Genomic DNA, 20,874 nt, shown 5'->3' with positions numbered 1-20,874 from the left:
GTCAAAAATGGTAATACATTCATAATGCAATATACAGTAACATTGCAGTTTGCTGGAGTGGTGTAATTTAAATATCACCAAATGATAAGCCATGATGCAAATTCAATTCATATGTCTAGAATAAATTATATTAATTTTACATCTATACCAATGAATTGTCACTTTTTTATGAAAATGAATATTGTAAAATTTTACATGGAATTTATCAGGGAATTGATTGCTACCTTATTGGCTATCTGTTCCATTAACATTTTTCAGTCAAAAGATGCTACTCAGGATAAATTCTTCTTTATATGTATTGTTTTTTCCCCATTCTATTGTTCACGTTGATGAAGGACGAAGACAGCGTCCGGACAGCAATGGTAAATAAATAATATTTTACCTCAATAATCTTTGTCATCTACGTTTTCTAGAATTAAAATGAGTTGCTAATTGCATTAAATATGCCTTGCAGTACATTTTATGGCTGAATCAAGTGAATGTATGTTACTGCTTTTCTTTAAGAAAAAAATATTTGTGCATCATTGTGCCTTTATTAATGAATGGAAAGTGGTTGTCATGATTGTTGCATGAGCGATATACTGTATCTCACTGCTGAACCAATTCTCATGTTACAGTCACATTAATGCAATCTGGAATCCATCATTGTAGGGAAGCTTTAAGGGAAATGCTGAACTCAGCTCCCAGTTTATAACCAGGATTAAATATAGTAGTTGAAGATTGACCTGATAAGGGTATTTCGGCTGGAAGAGTTGATGCTGACTGTTTTTGCTATCATAAAATGGCTTGCGTTGCATTTAAGATGTATTTGTTTTTTTTTATGTGGTGTACCAGTGATTGTAAGAATTTCACACTAGGAGTACTGAGCTTTTCACTCCTCGGAGTACAGTTACACTGCACTGATGAGCTCCAAACAAGGCAAAACGTGTACAGTAGCTGTACTCTGACTTTTAAAATGCTGTGAATGTAGAAGCCTTTTGGCGACTTTCACGCTTTGATTGGCTCATGTAATGCTGATATTTGCATATATCGATTACCCATAACGCTAGGAGTACGCAGCTGTGGTTTATACGCCCTCTGCATCATTGACAACTGCAAGTTAGTAAATGGAGAATCTCTATGGTAAACCACCGTTTCAAAGGGTACAGAAATTACAGCTGCACACCCTAGTGCTCATTTTTCAAACCCTCTCACATCAAAAATGTATTCTTTAGACCCAAATGGTTAAAAATGACACTGTGCTTGGAGATATAGTAAGCATGGTAAATAATAGCCTGAGCAGAAACAACAGTACTGTATATGTTGATAGATAACACATACAAATATTTAATAGTAATATTAAATAATAATATTAAATAGGTAAGACATTTAAATATTATGACAGTGTGGGTGAAACACAGTGTTCTTTTAATATCCAGGAACAGATACATTCAGGAGGAACTGGCAAGTATTTTACATTTAGACAAGTAAACGTGATTTGGTGTACGAACAATTCATTTTGAAACATAATGGGAAATGCTGTGGTGCCAAAAAGGCTACTTGTCGTTTTGATTTGTATTTTATGTTAAAATAATGGTCAGAGTTAGTGTTGGGACGATAATGGAATTTTTGTATCACGGTTATCATCTGAAAAATTATCACGATAACTGCTTTTATCGCTCCAATTCATTTTTGGTCTTTTGAAAGTTTAAAATTCCAGCCGCAATGCTTTAAAAAATCAGCCTTTTAGTTTTAGTTACTCTTATTGCTCAGCTTACACTTGTGCTCAGTATTTTCTCTAATCCTTTACATTCACAAGAATTTAACTTAAAGCTTTATGCACTCAATAGTAGCATGTTTGTGTTCATCCTTTAACATAAGTGCATGAAGGCGAGGATCAAGTAACGTGATGCTGTGGAGAATTACAGTGAAACTGGCACATCTCTCTACTTGATTGTCCACTTAAGCTCTTACCATGGGACGATCATTCTCCTGCGAAGTAAGCAGGCCCATCAAGACATGACTACACAGCTTGGAGGGAGGACACTGTGACATACTGTTCCACACTGAAGGTGTCAGTAAACCAAAGCTTGCGGTCTTTTGCAAGCACTGCTTCCTGCTTCTCAAGAAATTGTCATTGCTGTTGTAGAACCCCAACGAGTAAACACATTCTATACAAATAAGAATTGTGGATAATTATTATATTATTTTTACATTTTTGTTGTTTATAGATATAAGTATATATTTAAAATGGGCCAGCTATGTTTGCCTCTTTTCTAAAATGTAACAACATTAACGTTACAAAACTAGTAAAACAAGTTAGGTGCATATTTCATAGGCTGGGTTGTTTATTTTCCTTTTGAAACAAAACAAAATTGTAATTGATTTTACATTCATAATACTTGTTTAATTTCTGTTAAACATTTCCAACAATAATTCATATGAAGTTTTGTTTTTTTTTGCTGCATTTCAGATAATTCAGAGCATCTTACATCGTAAAAAATAAGTTAAATCCTACTTGCACGCATTTCTAGCTTTGCACAGTATCACCTTGAAACAAGTACAACAAATAGGTGGCCTGTTTCAGACTCCACATTCATTCCAAAATACTGCCATTTTGTATTTTTTTTCAGAACAAGTTTTAGTTTGTACCCATCCTGAAAATGTGTGTCTCCCATTTTGAATTTATATATATATATACACTTTTTGTTTAAGCCCATGCAAATAGTTGTGAGATAAAAATAAATAAAGAATGACACGTGTGACTGCAGCTTTAAGAGAAAAGTGAGTAATCGTGATAACTGATAAATACGGTATTATAAAAAATAAGTGTCATTGTATCGTTGAACATTTCTGTTTAGTGCTGGGACAAATATTCGAAGATATTTTTTGACAAGTATTCAGATACAAAAATCAGATGTTTGTATTCGCTATTAATGACAAAAATACCTTGCACTTATTTACCGCCTCACCAGAAGGTACACAACAGGTTAAAAAAAGAGCTCAGTGTTATATGTGAGATTTAATATATATATATATATATATATATATATATAAAAAACAGGATCCTCTATTTAAAAGTGTTACACAGCAAAAAGTAAACAAACCACATTATGCGCGCGCACACGCATAGTGATCCATATGGAAAGCCATCTGGATCAAAAAAGTGCTGGATTAAAAATTGTGTGGTTTTAGTCAATATCCCATGGGACAAAAAAAAGGCAAACATGTCAGTCTGAAATGCCTCGCTTAAACAGTACCCAACTTGCTAGAAATGTTGTGTAGTGATTTTATATAGATTGTCTGTATTATATTTTATTGTTGCGACTTTGTTATGTGGAATGTAATAAATGAGATCCAAAATGGTGAGTTTTTTTCCCCCTTCATTTTACAACGTTGTTTCCACGTTTGTTTTATTTGAAGTGTTTAAAGTTACATTTTAGTTTTTGTTTGCCTGTTTAGCTACAAAAAGACACAAGTAAACCTCATGTTATTACTTTATGAAAACGTGTCTATGGCCACTGTGAAGAAACGGCAATGGCAAAGAATGAAAAAAAGTAAAAAAAATAAATCAAATGCGGAGTCACTGGGGTAAAGTAATTCTTTACTCCTGGGATCTTTTTTTACTTTAAAGTGTTACATAGTGTAACGTCTTGCTGTAAAATAAAGGCACACACAAGGGCCACTGCTGCTATGCTGTCTCTGCCTGCATTCTGATCAATATAACGGCTTTTATTACTTTTTAAAAAACAAATGAATATCCGAACGAATGTTTAGATGAAAATCCTGTGTTCGTCCCAGCACTATTTCTTTTGCGATGTTACCGAATTTTCGATAATCGTCCCAACACTAGTCGGAGTCGCTTCAAGTTAATGATTTGATTTGTGAATCTTAATTGTAGCCTGCTGTGTATTTTAGGTTCATGCCGATCATGACATTTGATTCTACTGTTGTAACCTGTTAGGAAGAAGATGAGGTTCCCGATGAGGAGACCCTCAATCAGATGATTGCTCGAAATGAGGAAGAGTTTGACCTCTTCATGGTAAGAAATTGATAACTTTACATCTGATTAACACAGTTGTTATGCTACTGATATTTTGTCTATTTAACACAAACAGAAACATTTAAGCATAGGGAGGGCTTTTTATTAACACTGCATCAAGACACTTATTTCAAATCTGAAAGGCTACTCAGACTTGGCAGATTCCCAGACCACAATAATGCCAGGCTGAGCCACCACTCCCCTTACTGTCAAGGTTGGTGATTGTCCTGTGGGTTGTGAAGATGTGAAATCACTCCCAAAGCACCTGACTGGCATCATGTAGCCACTGTAAGTTGCCTTGGATAAGGGCATCTGCTAAACAAATACTCATCAATAAACACTTTTGAGAGGGCCCTGGCATTAATGGACTCACTGAGAGATCTATAGGGAAAAGACTGATAGGAAAAGACTGTTGTTTATCAAGTTACATGAAAAGTAAAATTACCTTGTTTTTGTGACCACATGATGAGTTTTTATTCAAGTGAAATAACACTTACCAAGAACCAACTGGTGAGAGAGGCTGCACTTATTACGTTCCAAAATATTGAGCTTTTGCATGAGACCTGTTTGCAGTATTATAAGGGTAAAAACAGCAATAATATCATAAAACTAGCAGGAGCAGTTAACCTGTTATCCATCTTGGGGATGTGTATCCTGTCTGACTTACCTGCTTCATCTGTAGGTAAGTCACACTTTGGAGTTATACGTACAGTCTATCTAGAGATCTGCCTATCCAGTTGTGATGGAATTTGGAGAGGCCATTCTTTAGCACAAGTGATTAGTACAAGTGAAGTACAAGAATTAGGAAATATAAGGAGATGCCTGTATGTCATGTATCTTTACATAGGTACATATGTCACACATTCTTTTATTTAGTCAATTTTTGTTTTTCAGCGTATGGATCTGGATCGTCGTCGTGAAGAGGCACGCAGTCACAAGCGAAAGCCCCGCCTGATGGAGGAGGATGAGCTGCCATCTTGGATTATTAAGGATGATGCTGAGGTGGAGAGACTGACATGTGAAGAGGAAGCAGATAAGATATTTGGGAGGGGCTCTCGTGGCCGCAGAGATGTGGATTACAGTGATGCACTCACTGAGAAGCAGTGGCTAAGGGTATGTGTTACAAATCTCTTTTTGGTAATGGCAAGTATACTCAGCTGAGTTTTTTGAATAAATGTGGTAATGAGTTGATAATTATGGTTGAACTATTGCTTTGGTTGCTACATGCCCTTTAGACTCAATTCCCACAGAAGCCAAATTGTGCAGTTTTTTTATGATTTTTTCAGAATGCATGATTAAAAATATCTCTGGAATTGTAACCAATATGATGACTTTTGGTTTGCTGAGGAATTTCTTTTATCCTTTGTGTATTTTTTCATTCTATTGCTCTGCTCTTGTGCCACATTTCCTGGGTTCAGTGGATCTTCTGTTAAAGAATTTACAACATTTAATAATCTGTGTTTGGAGAAAATTGCATCTGTGCCATGGATGACTAGCTACAACGGTGCAGTAGTTGTGTTTATAGAATATATACTGTCAAACCCATATTCCTGCTTTTTGGGTAACCTCATAAGTGGTCCCATTTTCATTAGGTATGTTTACACGAGCAGCCAAGAGGACATATTCCGGAAGATTTTGCTAGTGTAAACGCTACCGATCGCATTCCGGAACGCATCCTTATCCTCTGAAAAGTTGGGGTTCGATTCCAGCACAGTTCGAATATTAGCTAGTGTAACTGCGCTGAGGACATGTTCTGGAACGATTCCAGAAAATTCCCAGCAGACACTGCAAGCAAGCCAGCAGCGTCATCGCCTTGCTGCCTTCCCGTGATTAACTCGGACGTAACATTAAATACAGTGATGAAATATACAATACATGAACATCGTAAAATAAAATAAGATGAAATATGTGTTGCTTACTTTCCCAAAGGTTTTTCTAATCCTCTTCATCAGTGTCCACCGCAAGCACTGAAGAAGGGAGTATTTTCAAATGAGGGTGCTCGATGATATCATCATTACACCACAGTGTCTTCACCTTATAAAGTGTGCATGCTCATTCTCTTCTCCTGAGAGAAGTACCCCTGCTGTTTCATATCAGTGTGCGAAAAGGCTGTACTTTCCAAAAAAGACTGTGGATGACGTAATTCCCACCTGTTTCCCACATATTATGTCGGAGTCTGAAGTACGAATCAGCCTTAAGGCTCAACCTTAAAATTGTAGCCCTATATAAACACCTTTTATTCTTGGGGGATATGTTACCAACACAGGGTTAGAAACTAACAAAATGGTGGTACTAGTCCAAAGGACTAGTACCTTTTGAAACTTGCTAGTCCTTGTGTGAAGTTCCGGAGATGGAATCAACAACAGTTGTTGGGGTCTCTAAAATATTAGGCTTAAATTTTATTTTCCTAAAAAATGAACTTATGAATTAAGATTTTTTTTACTGTATTAAAAAAAAAAAACCCAGATACAATAAACATTAATGCTCATTCCCAGATACATTGATTGGGTTTCTGCATCTGCCTTCCCCACATTCCGAACCCCAATAAAGTCTGTGTGGACAACACCATTGACAGCATACTTCATGTAGTATATCACTGCCTCAATAATGGAACTATCTAGTCCCAGATAACCAACAAATATTTAGTCTTTGCCATTCTGGTTAACTGGGCTGGACGCTGGGTCCTAGCAGTAGCATGTATACACTCCCGTGCCTGTTTAGAATTTCTATAGGTTTTCCACATTTAATCCTTTAGCCTCGTCCAGGTCACACCTCCATTCAGAATCAGAACACGGTCGTGTATGCTTTGCAAGGGCGTGAGCTGTTCTGAAAAGCACTTTTAGCTTTAAAATCACAGAGGTGTTTATGGTGTGTAGTAATTGTTTCCTTTTGATGTGCCTTGTTGGGCAGTCTTTGCCTTCATCGGTTTCACACAGTTATAATGATTACTTGATTTTTCATGTGCTTTTAAAATCAACTCTCTTAAAGGTAGACGACCCTGTCACAAATGTGCCACTCTGGCTTTTGTCATACTGGACACAAACCTTCCAGTCCATCTTATTTCCTGAAGGCGTAGACTTACTGCAGCCAGTCAAATTGTGAAAGCCAGGTTACTTGAAAAGTGCACTGCCTCATTTCTCTGTCATATTCCTTGTGTTTGCGAATCATAGTGTTTTTATTTCTTTTGAGGTAGGGGGGGGGTCGCATCCCGGTATAAATCTCCAAATTTTTGTAAAATTACTTTACACTTACTTCAAAGATGCATGACGCTATTAATTTATCTGTCGCCGTGGTTTAAATTTAAACTTTCGGCATTATAAACTAAATCTACTTTCTAGACATCAAAACACAAAATAGCTCAAGTGAATAGCCATTTCCTTACATTGTTATTTTGAAACAGACCATATGAAATTGTTATATGCATATTTTACACTAAATCTTGTAATACAAATACGTTAGTAATAAGACATATGTTAAGCAATCATCCTTTAAATCTATATTGTTTTAAATACTTTAATATTTTACAGTGATTAAAGATCGACTTACCAAATAAGTGTGTTGTGTTCAAGTAACTGGGCTGTTTCAAAAAATAAATACATAATTGTAAATGACAGTTTTTATACTGTTTTGATGTCTAAAAAGTACATTTTGTTTATACCGAAAGTTCACAGTTAAACCACAGCGATGAATAAATGAATAGCATAAGTAATCACACAGATAAAATTCAACGAAACGCTGACGCATTCGCATATCTCTAAATAATGCAGAATTCATCATGACAAGGGAAGGTGAAGGGAGATTTCAGTTCTGAGTGAGTGTAAGCATTATGAACGTTTGTTCACCACCGCTACACCCCGTTAGAAAAGTGACTTTTCCTGCATTTTCCAAATGCAAGCCTGTGAACGTGAGAGTATAGCTGTACACTTTTTTTAAGCACTCGCCCACAGGACTACAGAGACACAGACATCAACTAGTCCTCGTTACTTTTAATTCCCCCCGGGGTGAACGTTAGTTTCTAACCCTGCCAACACAACCCCATGCCCACTCCCCTCCGCACCACTTTTGACGCAAAACAAAGGTGTACACGTAATACCATTGTATTTGAAATACCTGCATATGATTCACTGGTTGTGGAATAAACTTTCCTGCCTGTGTAGCCCATGCAGGGGGCACACTACTGAAAGTAAAGGGAAACAAAGGGCTTGTTTTAAAAGTGTGGCAGAGCTGCTGACACTTCCTTGGTAGACAGTATGTAATCAGTGAGACTGCAGTAGAAGTGCTGTCATCCGTTATAGAGAGTAAGACTTGGGTTAGCATTATTTGTGTGATTTTAAATAGCGTACACTAGACATGTTTGTTAGAATTGCTTTTAAGTCTGCTGCATTGTAGTAGAGCCACCATTACGGGTAATGTAAATCAAATCACTGCTGTTCATTTGAAAGAGACTTGCAGCATTGTATTTGAACTCGCTGTTTCAGTAGAAAAACTTCTGATTTCATATGCAACTGATGTAGGCTCGTCTGCTTTTTTGTGCCAGTGTAAATTAGTGTACCTTATTGTATTACATCTTGTTGCTATGTGAATATGCGATAGAATTTAGTGTACAAAAAACAATACTGGGGTGGCTTCATGGTGCACGTTATCCATCGGAGCGTATAATAGAACAAACTCATTACTAACATTACAAAGAGTTTTACACTGAAAATGATGGCATTAGTATAAGTCGTTGTTTCATTTGTTATAAAGGAACGGTGTGCCTTTCAGTCTGTTATAATAAAACATAAACACACTACTACACAGGCACCTTCTGTTGCCACCCACGCTTCGTTAGCTATTAGTAGATCTATATGCCTTGAAAGCAAAACTGAGTTATTTAAAAACAAATCCTAAATAAGTTATTAATAACATGTTTTGGAAAATGTTGTTTTATCATAGATTTCCTATCAAGCCCCAAATTAAATCTGCCCAGAGAGTTTGGTAAAGAAAAATTGTTAACTTGTGCTTTTCCATGCATTTAAAAAAAAAATACAGGGCATGACATTTTGTGATCCAACAAGTTACAGTCATTTTGTTTCTTTTGTCCCTAGCTCACAAAATATATCAGCAGACAGTAAAAAAAAAAAATGTTACAACAAATACTGTAGATAAAACCTACTTGCAACTATATTTAACTTGCAACAGTTAAATATTGACAGGTTCACAGTCAAATATTTGATCCTGATAATCTCTGTCCAGGCATCATACTTTAAGTACATGTATGTTCAGTGTTCATTCTTATTCTGCAATCAACATGCAAAATGAGGCAAAAAAAAAAAATCTGGAACTGAAACAGGACAAAAAAAATCCCGATAAGTAGTAGTCAATATTAAAACAAGCAGAAGGAGGAAGGCTTCAGGCCTTGCAGTGGGAAGAATGAAACAGCAGAACAGGAGACCACAATCCATTCAGTATAACCTTTTCAGAAAGAAAAATAAAATGACTTGTATATGAAAACAGCATTCCCGCAGCTCTCTTTCTTTACTGATCAGCTGATGAAGAGACTAGCTGCACGCTGCTTTGCCGGGTTGTTAATTTTATCCCCTCTAACTGTGATTTCTGATAGCCGGCCTGCTGATTGCAGTAAGGTAAATATCCTTCTTTATTGTCATCTGGAAGATTCAGCAGGGCTACATCACTGGCATGTGTAGGTGTGCAACAGATCAAAGACAGCATAGGCAGCGTCGTGCTTGTGAACAGTATTCATCATGAATCATGACAGTATGCATGCTGCAGTTGTTGTTTTACAGGGTTTGTTGTCCTCTGGATTTAAGCAGAAAAATCCACATCTCTGATGTGTGGCTTTTTATAGCAGCATTTAGCAGGAAGCCTACTGCAGTTGAATGAATATTAATAGAGAAGATTTCTTATTTTTTTCTTGTACTCACTGATCTTGTATTCTTTTACAAATGGTTATCTGCATACTGAAGGATTGTGATGGAGATTTGCTGTTCATTATTAGGCCTTGTTCCATAGAGTCCCTGAGGACCTGCATTTGTGTTTGTACACCGGATTCTAACATCAATAGAATGCACAGACTGTGGAGCTAAACCCTCACTGGTGATTTTTTTTTTTTTTTTTTTTAATGAAGCTGAGATGCTTGCCGGTACTTGATGTATTTTCTTTATGCTGCTTTCCCTGCAAATCGTCATGTGTAATCGGGCCTTGATGTAATCGTCTTTATTTACGTGATCATCAAGGTTTGCAGTATTTGTCGCTAAAATTGAAAAGAAAAAGCTAATCTTGTCTACAGACAGGAGACGGAAAGGTTAACAATGTGAATACCTCCATGTGAAAGTGGAATGAGATGCAAGAGGAAAGCGCTGAGGAAAGGATTACACAAAGGGCTAATTAAAATTACATTTTTATAGAAGGTTTAAACAAGTCTGATTTTTACCTAACGGATGGTACTTTTTGCTTTGGAATTGAAGTTAAGGAACAAGTATTTGGTCTCTTGTTTCGTATTCAATTGCGTGGAATTTTAGAATTTTAGAATGGTATAAACAGTTGGCATACGTAATTCCTATTTACTCTTTTCATGTGTGTTTCTTAATCTTTTTAGTATTTGAATTAAAGCTAACCAAATCCATGTCCAGTCATCTCTTTACAGTAAAATACAGTTTAATGTCAAATGTTTTCTTTCTTCCTAAATTGCCTTTTTTATAATTAAATGCTTTTTCTTCCACTGTAGTGATGTGCTGACCTCCACGTTTTAGAATAATGCACATAACTATTCCCTAATAAAATAATCTGATGATGTAAAATAATATTATGCATAAGTAATTACGTTCAGAACAGGTAAAGGTTTTTTTTTAATATAATCAAAAATATAAGGCAACTACTGAACATAGTTGGGCTGTTTTGATTTAGTTAGCTGTCTATAACAAGATAGCTATTCTCTGCAGATGCTTAAATGTTCTGAAAACTGGTATTTTATCTATTTCATACAGTAGGATTAAACTAATGTTACAAGACCACAAAACGAAACACATATTGTAAATCATATGCTTTAGTTTGAGGACCAGAGGACGAAGCTTGCTTAATAGTAGGGGATGTTACGTTATCAAAGATAGTTATAGGATGGATGTAAACAGATCTTGAGCTTGGATGCAAGTTTTACACTTGTATTTGATTTCCCCACCCAAATATTCTGTTGTCTCAATGTAAAAGGAATTAAACCTGCACATAAACATGGTCATTGTAGTTTTGCTGAACCCTACATCCACTACCACTGTTTTGGTCTAAGATACAAACTGTAGATATAAAGGCACAAATAAATATTCTTTTAATATGAATGGAAAAACTTCACCTTACTGTAAGTCAAGAATGAGGAAAAAAATACTTGGAATGGTTAAAAATGTAAACAAGTTAATGACACTAGTTTGCTTCCTGCAGTTTTAAAGATGTACAGTAGCACACTACTTTTTTTTTCTTTTTTCTTGTGGTAACTTTGAACACTATAGAGCAGCCTCACTGCTTATGTGATTCTTTCCAATCTGCATGGAGAACATTGCGTGGGAAAACCGAGCCCTCTGATTGGCCAGGAGGCATGTCAAAAATATTGAAACATAATTAAAAAAAATTGTGTCACCAAAATACATTAATTTGCAAATTATGTGAACATAAAACCTATTTCATTTGTGACATGTAAAACAAAACCTTACAGGTGAACAAGAATTAAAGTCGGACTGAATTGTTTCAGGTATTGGGCTAATTTTCAATGAAAAATTGAAAGTGAAGACCCATATCTGCATTGTGAGATTCTTCTTGGGTAGGAAGTTAAGACCGTTCCATGTGGACACAGGAGAATCTGGCAACCTCACCCCTACTATCTGCCCTGTACCGAAGTTGGTCGTGCCTGCTTACCCATTTTGGCTGAAACTGACTTGCACCAGGTTGATGCAACTTTTTTATAAAACAAGTCAGGGATGCATCATTTTTTGGTACAGCATATTTAAATGCTTCTGTGACTTGGCATCTTCGGATGGCATTTTCAGAAACAGACTGTGGGCATTACCGTATGTTGTCAGAAAGTGCAATAAGGAATGGGGAGGGGTTGGGGATGGGAAAGGTGTAAATTGGGAGCAGTTTGAATGAATTCAATGCTAATATATGCACTGTGTATATCTCAATCTGCGCAGCATTATAAATGTCATGAACAGCTAGCAAATAAAGTCTGAAAGTAATTTGCAATTCTGTTACAATCCCTTGGCCTTATCCCATTAAAAATAGTGATGAAACCTGTCACACACATTTCCTGACTCTGCTGCAACACTGCCCCTATATTGTATGTATTTCACCCTTAACTGACGCCAGGCTATGCACTGCACTCGGAAACCAAGGGCATTGCATGTGGAGGGTCCAGTTTCATTTCAGCAATTCTCTGATCAAAGTATTTGAAAGTTGTGCTTAATATTGTGATTGAAAGGATGTCTGCTTCCAATAACATCAATTCCTTCCTATTGGTGCTGTTCTAGGTATGACATCATGGCCTTTGTTGCAAAAAGTAACCAGAGAAGCACAGGTTTTTAAATGCAGCCTACATTGAACTGTGTGACAGTATTTAGATTTGTAAGCTGAAAACTGGAGTTGCTGGGATCATAGATATCTCCTGGCTTCTTTTTTTAAGAAAACGGTAACTGTAAGTACTGATATGTTTCTTAGTTTCTGAACATTAGAACTAATGTGCTTGTTTACAGCACATTTAAAAACTATTCAAACAAAAACCTTAAGTTCTTCTGTATCTATAGATTAGAGCAACGATGTTCTGCTGCATTACAACCAGGGACTTTTTAAACCAGCTGGTAGTTTACTGAACATGATTTAAAAGAATTGACTGTCACTAACTTACTGTACACAAACATTGCATTTCACAGAGGAAGGCATTCCTATCAGGAGCTAACTAGCAGATAAACCAATAGAATTATCTTAGCTAAATAGTGTTTTTAACAAAATTAGCTACCTTAAGTATTCACCTAACAAAAGTGCCTGTTCAGTGGTAAAATTCACTAACATTGTGTTCTTTAAAATGTAATTATCAAATGTATACGTGAGAAGTGCGGTCAAGAAAAGTAAGTAACGTAAAGCAAATGTACTGTACTATTAATTAATATAACTTGTTCTCGTGTTTTTTTTTTTTTTGTTAATTAAAAATATTAAATGTAATAAGTCACAGTAAGTATGTGCTGGTTCAGTGCTGTTGTTTTTTGTGATCTTTTTTCTCAGCTATTGGAAAATGTAGAGCTTCATTACACTTGTTTGTACTGTACTGTACTGTACATCATGCAGGTCTGTGAGGAGAGGAAACAGTGTTACCTGTACAAGACATTGACATAGCACCCTGTTGCCTTGTATTGGCTGCCTAACAACAAGCACAAGTTACTTCACCTACTGTGTCACACTCCAGAGAATTGTACATTAGACCAAATATGATAAAAGGTTGGAGGAAGTGTCACTGCCATTAAAAAATGTGCCAGGATATGTTTTATAAATATCAGGTTCTTTTCCACCTTTTTTGGTTGTTGTCATTTTAGAGAGAAACATTCTGTAAATCTAAAAGACTAAAAGTTCTTCCGCTGTGTTTTGATAGGCTGTTGAGGACGGGAACTTGGAGGAAATGGAAGAGGAAATCCGGCTTAAGAAACGCAAGCGTAGACGACATGTTGATAAAGATCCTGGAAAGGAGGAAGGCGAAAAACTGAAGAAGAGGCGAGGTAGACCTCCAGCAGAAAAGCTCTCTCCAAACCCACCTAAACTGACGAAGCAGATGAATGCCATTGTTGATACTGTAATAAATTACAAGGATGGGTAAGCTTACAATAAAAACTTCATACATTTCAGATTGTGTTGGTATTTAGTGCAGTTAACACAAAATAAAGGGGGATATGATTATGAACATAAATATGATTATGAACATAAATTGTTCTTTACCAACAGATGCCAATTTTTTTTCAAAACCAGCACATACAATTTTTAGTGTGGTTTGTTTTTTGGTAGTGGTAATACTTTAGTTTGGGGATCTGCTACAGGTGGTTATATACAATATTAACAAATTAAGAAAACTATAACAGCTGTAGATCATGATTAGAAAAATGACCCTGAATGACAATACACTTACAGTCAGCACTCCGTTCCCAGATACACGTCAGTCACAGTTTACTGCCCTTGCATTAAGAATAAAATCAATCCCCATTATATACAGTACTGTGCAAAAGTTTTAGGCAGGTGTGAAAAAATGCTGTAAAGTAAGAATGCTTTCAAAAATAGACATGTTAATAGTTTATATTTATCAATTAACAAAATGCAAAGTGAGTGAACAGAAGAAAAATCTACATCAAATCAATATTTGGTGTGACCACCCTTTGCCTTTAAAACAGCATCAATTCTTCTAGGTACACTTGCACACAGTTTTTGAAGGAACTCGGCAGGTAGGTTGGCCCAAAAATCTTGGAGAACTAACCACAGTTCTTCTGTGGATTTAGGCAGCCTCAGTTGCTTCTCTCTCTTCATGTAATCCCAGACAGACTCGATGATGTTGAGATCAGGGCTCTGTGGGGGCCATACCATCACTTCCAGGACTCCTTGTTCTTCTTTACGCTGAAGATAGTTCTTAATGATTTTAGTTGCTTTTGTGTGTTTTCATTTACAAGTGAACTCGAGCACTATATTCTGCAATTTTGAATACTGACTTTGGATACTGTTTTAATTCTAGAAACTCTTACCGGATACGTACCGGATTTAAAAGTATGTACTGTATTACAGTTAACGTATCGTCTTTTTAGTTTTGGCAAGTGATATTTTCAGAATCATATCATTCTGAATTAAAATACTGCTTCTGTTCAATATAGTACTGTACCAGCAAAACCAATACAGTACATCTAAATGGAAGCCTACTTATTTTAAAACACAGTCCCTTCAGATAAGTATTTCTGATAATGTCTGTTTTGCAGGGAACACAAAAAAGATACAAGGGTTGGGACGGGGCAAAATTAAATAATCAGATAAGCGTCGCACATGTTTAACCGTCACTGAAGTCAGGTATGGTCGGATATGTGACTGCTCACTGTATTGCACTATTTGCTTAAACTTGTTATTATAATTTGACTATGTATTATGATTCATAATCACACATGATAACTTACATCTGATTCCTAAACTACAGTATTACCACCATAGTAAAACACAATGAAATTGTGGTAAAGCACAGGTAAGCAAGGTAACATACAGACATGCATGGTAAACCATTAAAATAAAAAAAACAAACAGTAACACACATGCAGTGTTTATTACAGCCATGAATTACAAATACACATGTTTATTGTGTTTTCAGAGCGAATCGCCAGCTAAGCGATGTTTTTTACCAGCTCCCATCTAGAAAAGAACTCCCTGAATATTACGAGTTGATCAGAAAACCTGTAGACTTCAAAAAGATAAAGGTAAGAGCTCTGGTATAACTGAAATACTGTGGCACATGACACTTTAGTTATACTTTCTTCTGTATTTCTGTTATTGTAAAGAACTAATCCGACTTTATATATTCAGCATTATGAAAACTCCTCAGGCAAAATGCAACAATACCCTTCACTTTGATGTAAATGCAACCCTGTGGGCTTGCCCATAATGTGAATACTTCCGCCAGATCAGGTTAAAATCTACAAGTCAAGTAGGCAAATATTTTGGCTAGTGCCTTCATTAATCCCTGTCGTATCAGAAATCATTTGAAATTTAGATCTCATAGTAGTTTAAATTAATTTATTAGGATAAATACCCATTAGGTAATGGTTACATTTCTATTTCAGGGAACCAGGGTTATGATAATAACCTAATGTTACACCAGGGAAAATGTGTCAGTGGTATTGAACTTAACCTCTCACCTAAAACGGCTACAGAATTTGTTTTTCTGTGTATTATCTGTATATGAACACAAATATTTTGTTGTTGTTGTTTTGACTAGCCTGCTTATATGTGAAAAGATATATTGGAACTATACATTATTTACTATAGGGTCTGAAATAATACATTTATGATGTTTGGTCTTTTTAGGAAAGAGTTCGTAACCACAAATACCGGAGTGTAGGGGATCTGGAGAAGGATATCATGCTTCTGTGTCACAATGCTCAGACTTTCAATTTGGAGGGATCACAGGTTTGTGCCCTCTTGTGGCAAATACTGTAACTGCAGTGCTTAGGGAATTTTGGTTAAATATTAGTCAATTACGACTCAATTTCTTTTATTTTGCTACCTTTTTTGATACCCAGAAGATAATGGTGTTTGTCCCATCGAGGGGTTATACAATAGTCACATCTTACCCGGTGTCACATTGTAAGAAATACATACTGGGACCATACAGTAATTCGCAAACATACATTTTTAAGAGAACAATTAAAAAAGGTATGAGTTTCAGAAGACTGTGAACCACACAACCTTTGGTCTTGAGGTGACAGAGGGATTGCATTACATCCTACATATTTATACAGTAAAATGTATTATTAACAGAGTTTGTCCGCAATTCTAAATGTACTTAGAGAAAGATCATGCAAGTTTAAGTATAGCACATAACTGAGTTAAAAAGGGGGGGGGGGGGGGGTATCGTGGACAAGCGTGATCATCCACAATTTCATTTTGTTGAGGTCCTTGCTTCATATTGCCAATCAAATACAATTTTCTGAAAACTGAAATGTTTGGAGGTCATCAGGCTTTTCCACCACCACCTGCCAACATGTTTTTATGTAAGAGGTTTGTTTTTTATAGTGGGATATAAAATATTTCCTGGATATACATCAAATTTTGATAAATTACACAAATACACTGCTACCCGTATTTGACAATTCCATGCCTTCTCTGCTTCTGTGTCTGCAGATATATGAGGATTCCATTGTTCTTCAGTCTGTGTTCAAGAGCGCCCGACAGAAGATTGCTAAAGAAGATGAGAGTGATGAAGAAAGTGTTGACGACGAGGATGAGGAAGATGAGGAATCTGAATCCGAGTGTAAGTCCTGATGCTTCATTACTATTGCTTCTCTAACAGGATTCTGTTTGCTTTTCAAAATCACAGCGGCCTTTCTAAACCCAATTCTGTGCTATTACACTTCATGCTCCTGTTTACACTGATGCAGTTTCAGGCCCATGCCTCCACGTGATTTATTATCACGTGCATACTCGGTTTTGCCTGACAAAGGACCAGTCAAGTCAGGTTATCTAGGGATACATCTAGGAGTTGATTGGTCTAAAAAAAAGAATGGTCTAAAAACTTCCAATGTTGTTATTTTTCGTTCTACGTCAATTTAATAAAGCCACTGATTTCATGTTGGAATTATCCAGTATGTATTGCACTGATTTTGTTTTTGGCAGTTCTTTCATAAAATACCCGTCTGACATTGTTTTTGTTCCTCAATCAATATCATTTTTGTGAGAATAGTGCCTGATAAAGGTTTACATAGTATGTCATGATATAAAAGCATAGCAAAGGGTAATAAGCCATAGGGCGGGCAGCAGTGTGGAGTAGTGGTTAGGGCTCTGGACTCTTGACCGGAGGGTCATGGGTTCAATCCCCAGTGGGGGACACTGCTGTTGTACCCTTGAGCAAGGTACTTTACCTAGATTGCTCCAGTAAAAACCCAACTGTATAAATGGGTAATTGTATGTAAAAATAATGTGATATCTGTATAATGTGAAATAATGTATAATGTGATATCTTGTAACAATTGTAAGTCGCCCTGGATAAGGGCATCTGCTAAGAAATAAATAAATAAATAAATAAATAAAAGCTTTGGTAAATCACAGAGTATGGTAAAGCATTATCAAATCCATGGTTAACCAAGGTAAATCATGATAAATGTATAGTTTACAGGAAAAGATGAAGTAGCAGGGTATAAGTTTTATTGAAGTATTTTCCAGATGCTGCTCACATTATTTGGCAGTGAAATACAGCAACTTAACATAAAATAATATTTATTCAGTGTGCTTATCACATAAAAGTTAGTTCTGAACTTTTTCTGTATTATTATTTTCAGCCAAAGCAGTTAAGGTAAAAATCAAGCTTGGTAAGAAAGAAGAGAAGAGGCACGACAAAGGCAAGAAGCGACAAAGCAGAATAAAAGCAAAACCAGTTGTGAGCGACGATGAGAGCGAGGAAGAGCAAGACGATAATGTACGTCAGGGAAGGGGGGTTCTCTTCGGTTTTGCTCACTCATATTTTACTCACTCTGTTTTACAAAATACAGTATATGGGTGAAAGAATCTTTAATACTACAAATGAGAACAAAAAAAAAAAAACTATCTCTCATGAAAACCAAAACTACCTGCATCTGCTGTATCATAGCATGTCTGGAAAACCCTAAGAGCCATGACCTGAACAACCTTCTTCAGTCTGACCTTTCAACTCTGCCACACCCACCTTACTCTCTGTCTGTTTTAATGTAGAAGAGGTGGGACTGGCAGAGTTGAAAGGTAACATGGTTTGAATGGAATGAGAAAGGCTGTTCAGTGCCCAGCATTTAGGATTTTCTAGACGAACAGGGTAAAGGCCATTTAGAGATAAATTATAATTATTCCGTTATGCAGCAAAGGAACGCAGAACCACTCGGAATGATTTCAAACTCTTAAATCCACTACCAGCTTATAGTGTTAATAGTCACATAGGAATTGGAAGTATGTCACAAAAAACCTAGACTGATTCTCAAATGTATAATAATAACAGTAAAACAATGTTGGTCTGTTTTTTTATTTCTTTACCAAGTTCAATGTGTTTGTGTTTTTTTCTGCTTCCAGGACCAATCAGAAGGAAGTGGGAGTGACGATGAGTGATCAAAGGAAGAGCTGTTCTGAGATTCAACAGATGTGCTTTATTCTTTATTTCGTTCATTTTTGTTACACAGATGTGTATGACCCCCATGCCCCCGTCTCTAATCTTAGGTAGTTATAGGCTTGATCCAAACCATTGTTATCTTAATGTTGAAATCAGTGTTTTAGTTAGAGACCAACTTGGTCTCCAAGACAAGCTGTTTCATTGTGCACCTTGTGCATGTTACCCATGATAAGTCATGGGACTAACTATATTACATTGTGCTTGTATATACTCTTGACTTATGCAAGGAAAAAAAAATATTGGTAAATTAAGCTTAAATTAGCAAATCCAAATGTAAGCTTGTTCAACAAAAGAATGTTATAAAGCTGTACAAAGACAAGAGTGAGACTCCAATCGGGTAAAATAAAGCTGTGTCCTTGTGGGATTGTGGTCGTTATGGAAAAAAGCGGTTTGTCATGTATATTCAAGTAGTAGTTTCTTTTCAGTTTATCCTGAGATTACACTGTGGGTCTGAATACATTGACATAAAATATAAATCCAGCTTTACCCAGGCTTTATGAAGTTAATAAAAATTTGTATGGGTCATATTTTTTAGTTATACTGTAACTAGTTTCAGTTTCTGTAAACCCCTTTTGTTATCTGCAGCCTGTTTTTATTTTTGAGTTAAGCTTATCATCTGCTTTTCCCAAACATTTCAGCATTTTGAAAACAGTCTACCCAGCCCGTCTAACAGTCGTTTCTTATCCTTCTACATCTTTAAACCCAAAACCCCAAATACCCAGATGGAATTTAGTTTTATTTACTTTACTGCAAAATATTATCTTAATGAGAGTACGGTGCAGAAAAAGCACCATATGAATCTGTTCTGTGTCTATTAAGACTAGTTACATTGCCGGGTAAGGCATAAACAGTATAATGTGGCCACTAGTGATTGTATGTTCTTGTTTGGCCATACAGCTATTGATATTTTTATACTCTGGTTAAACATATGACTTTGTTAAATGTTTGGATTAAAATATATTTGCCTTCATCATATATTTGCTTTGTGCTTGTTGAGCTGAGTAACATGCTTTAAATGGCTTTTGTTTCTGGATTTTTAATGCTAATGACAACTATCTCTTTGTTTTCTCCCTCTGTGTGTGTGTGCGTGTGTGTGTGGTTGCGTGCATGTGTGCGTGCATGTGTGTGTGGTTGCGTGTGCGTGTGTGTGCGTGCATGTGTGTGTGCGCGTGCGTGCGTGTGTAAATGTTACTCTAAAATGGTGCATCTTGTTTGATGTACTGTTAAAGGTGACCCCCCTGTGTGATCAGTGTTGGTTATCACCCTACCCTAAAGTGTACTTACTCTTTGCTTTCTTTGCACAATGTCTTTGGTTGTAACTCATAGCCCAAGGCAAATAAAACTCCATAATTTTGATGAGAACTGTTGTGTTTTATATCTAGGAAAAAAAACAGTTTTACCTGATGATGGGACCAATGTGTTCATGACAGCTTGTACATTTCTATGTTGGTCCGATTCAGTGGATCGGGAGACGGTTGCTTGTATCTACTGTTAGACTGAGTTCCAGTATCACAGAGGTATCTGTAGTCTGCAGTACCGCCTCTGTGCTAAACATGCCTTTTTTTCTCAAAATGAACCTTCTAGCCACAGGCAGCAATACAAATAAAAATGTTAAAGTACACTTTTCGAAATTGAAATACACTGCAAGGTCATAAACCAAGCTAAATCCAACAATCAGTGCTATAGCAGTGCAGAATGATCTGTTTAGTGGAAGTAAATGCATCTTGTTGGTAAAGTTTAAAGATGGTATGTCACCAAAAATGAAAGTGGAAATCATCAAACAACAAACGTTATTGCTGGTATTCTATCAGTTTGACAGCCCGAATTTAAACTGCAAGTTTTGAATAGAAGTGATTATATTCTAATCTGAATCTGAATATAAAGAATATCAGTGATCAGTAGGTTGTTATCAATGATTTGCATGGGTGATCAATAGTATACATTTCATTTT

General features: G+C 36.3%; 1 protein-coding gene across 4 annotated transcripts in view; it reads left to right on the top strand.

Moving 5' to 3' along the window:
• Nucleotides 1–20,279, top strand: part of LOC117404142 (probable global transcription activator SNF2L2) — a 40,345-nt gene extending 20,066 nt beyond the window's left edge. The window contains exons 27-35 of one of the 4 annotated variants that reach the window (XM_059006272.1): nt 336–362; nt 3,944–4,021; nt 4,916–5,134; nt 13,647–13,864; nt 15,387–15,492; nt 16,100–16,201; nt 16,916–17,045; nt 18,070–18,206; nt 18,827–20,279. In XM_059006272.1, the coding sequence (XP_058862255.1) occupies nt 336–362; nt 3,944–4,021; nt 4,916–5,134; nt 13,647–13,864; nt 15,387–15,492; nt 16,100–16,201; nt 16,916–17,045; nt 18,070–18,206; nt 18,827–18,862 (1,053 nt within the window). In that variant the 3' untranslated portion in view covers nt 18,863–20,279. Of the gene's footprint in view, nt 1–329; nt 363–3,943; nt 4,022–4,915; nt 5,135–9,453; nt 9,646–13,646; nt 13,865–15,386; nt 15,493–16,099; nt 16,202–16,915; nt 17,046–18,069; nt 18,207–18,826 lie in introns of those variants that run through there. The other 3 variants (XM_059006211.1, XM_059006339.1, XM_059006393.1) reach the window with 3 other exon arrangements.
• The last annotated feature ends 595 nt before the right edge of the window (nt 20,280–20,874 follow it).

The sequence above is a fragment of the Acipenser ruthenus genome, chromosome 1 (genome assembly GCF_902713425.1).
Source record: "Acipenser ruthenus chromosome 1, fAciRut3.2 maternal haplotype, whole genome shotgun sequence".
Taxonomy (NCBI): Eukaryota; Metazoa; Chordata; class Actinopteri; order Acipenseriformes; family Acipenseridae; genus Acipenser; species Acipenser ruthenus.
This window is presented reverse-complemented; position numbering and strand designations above follow the sequence as displayed.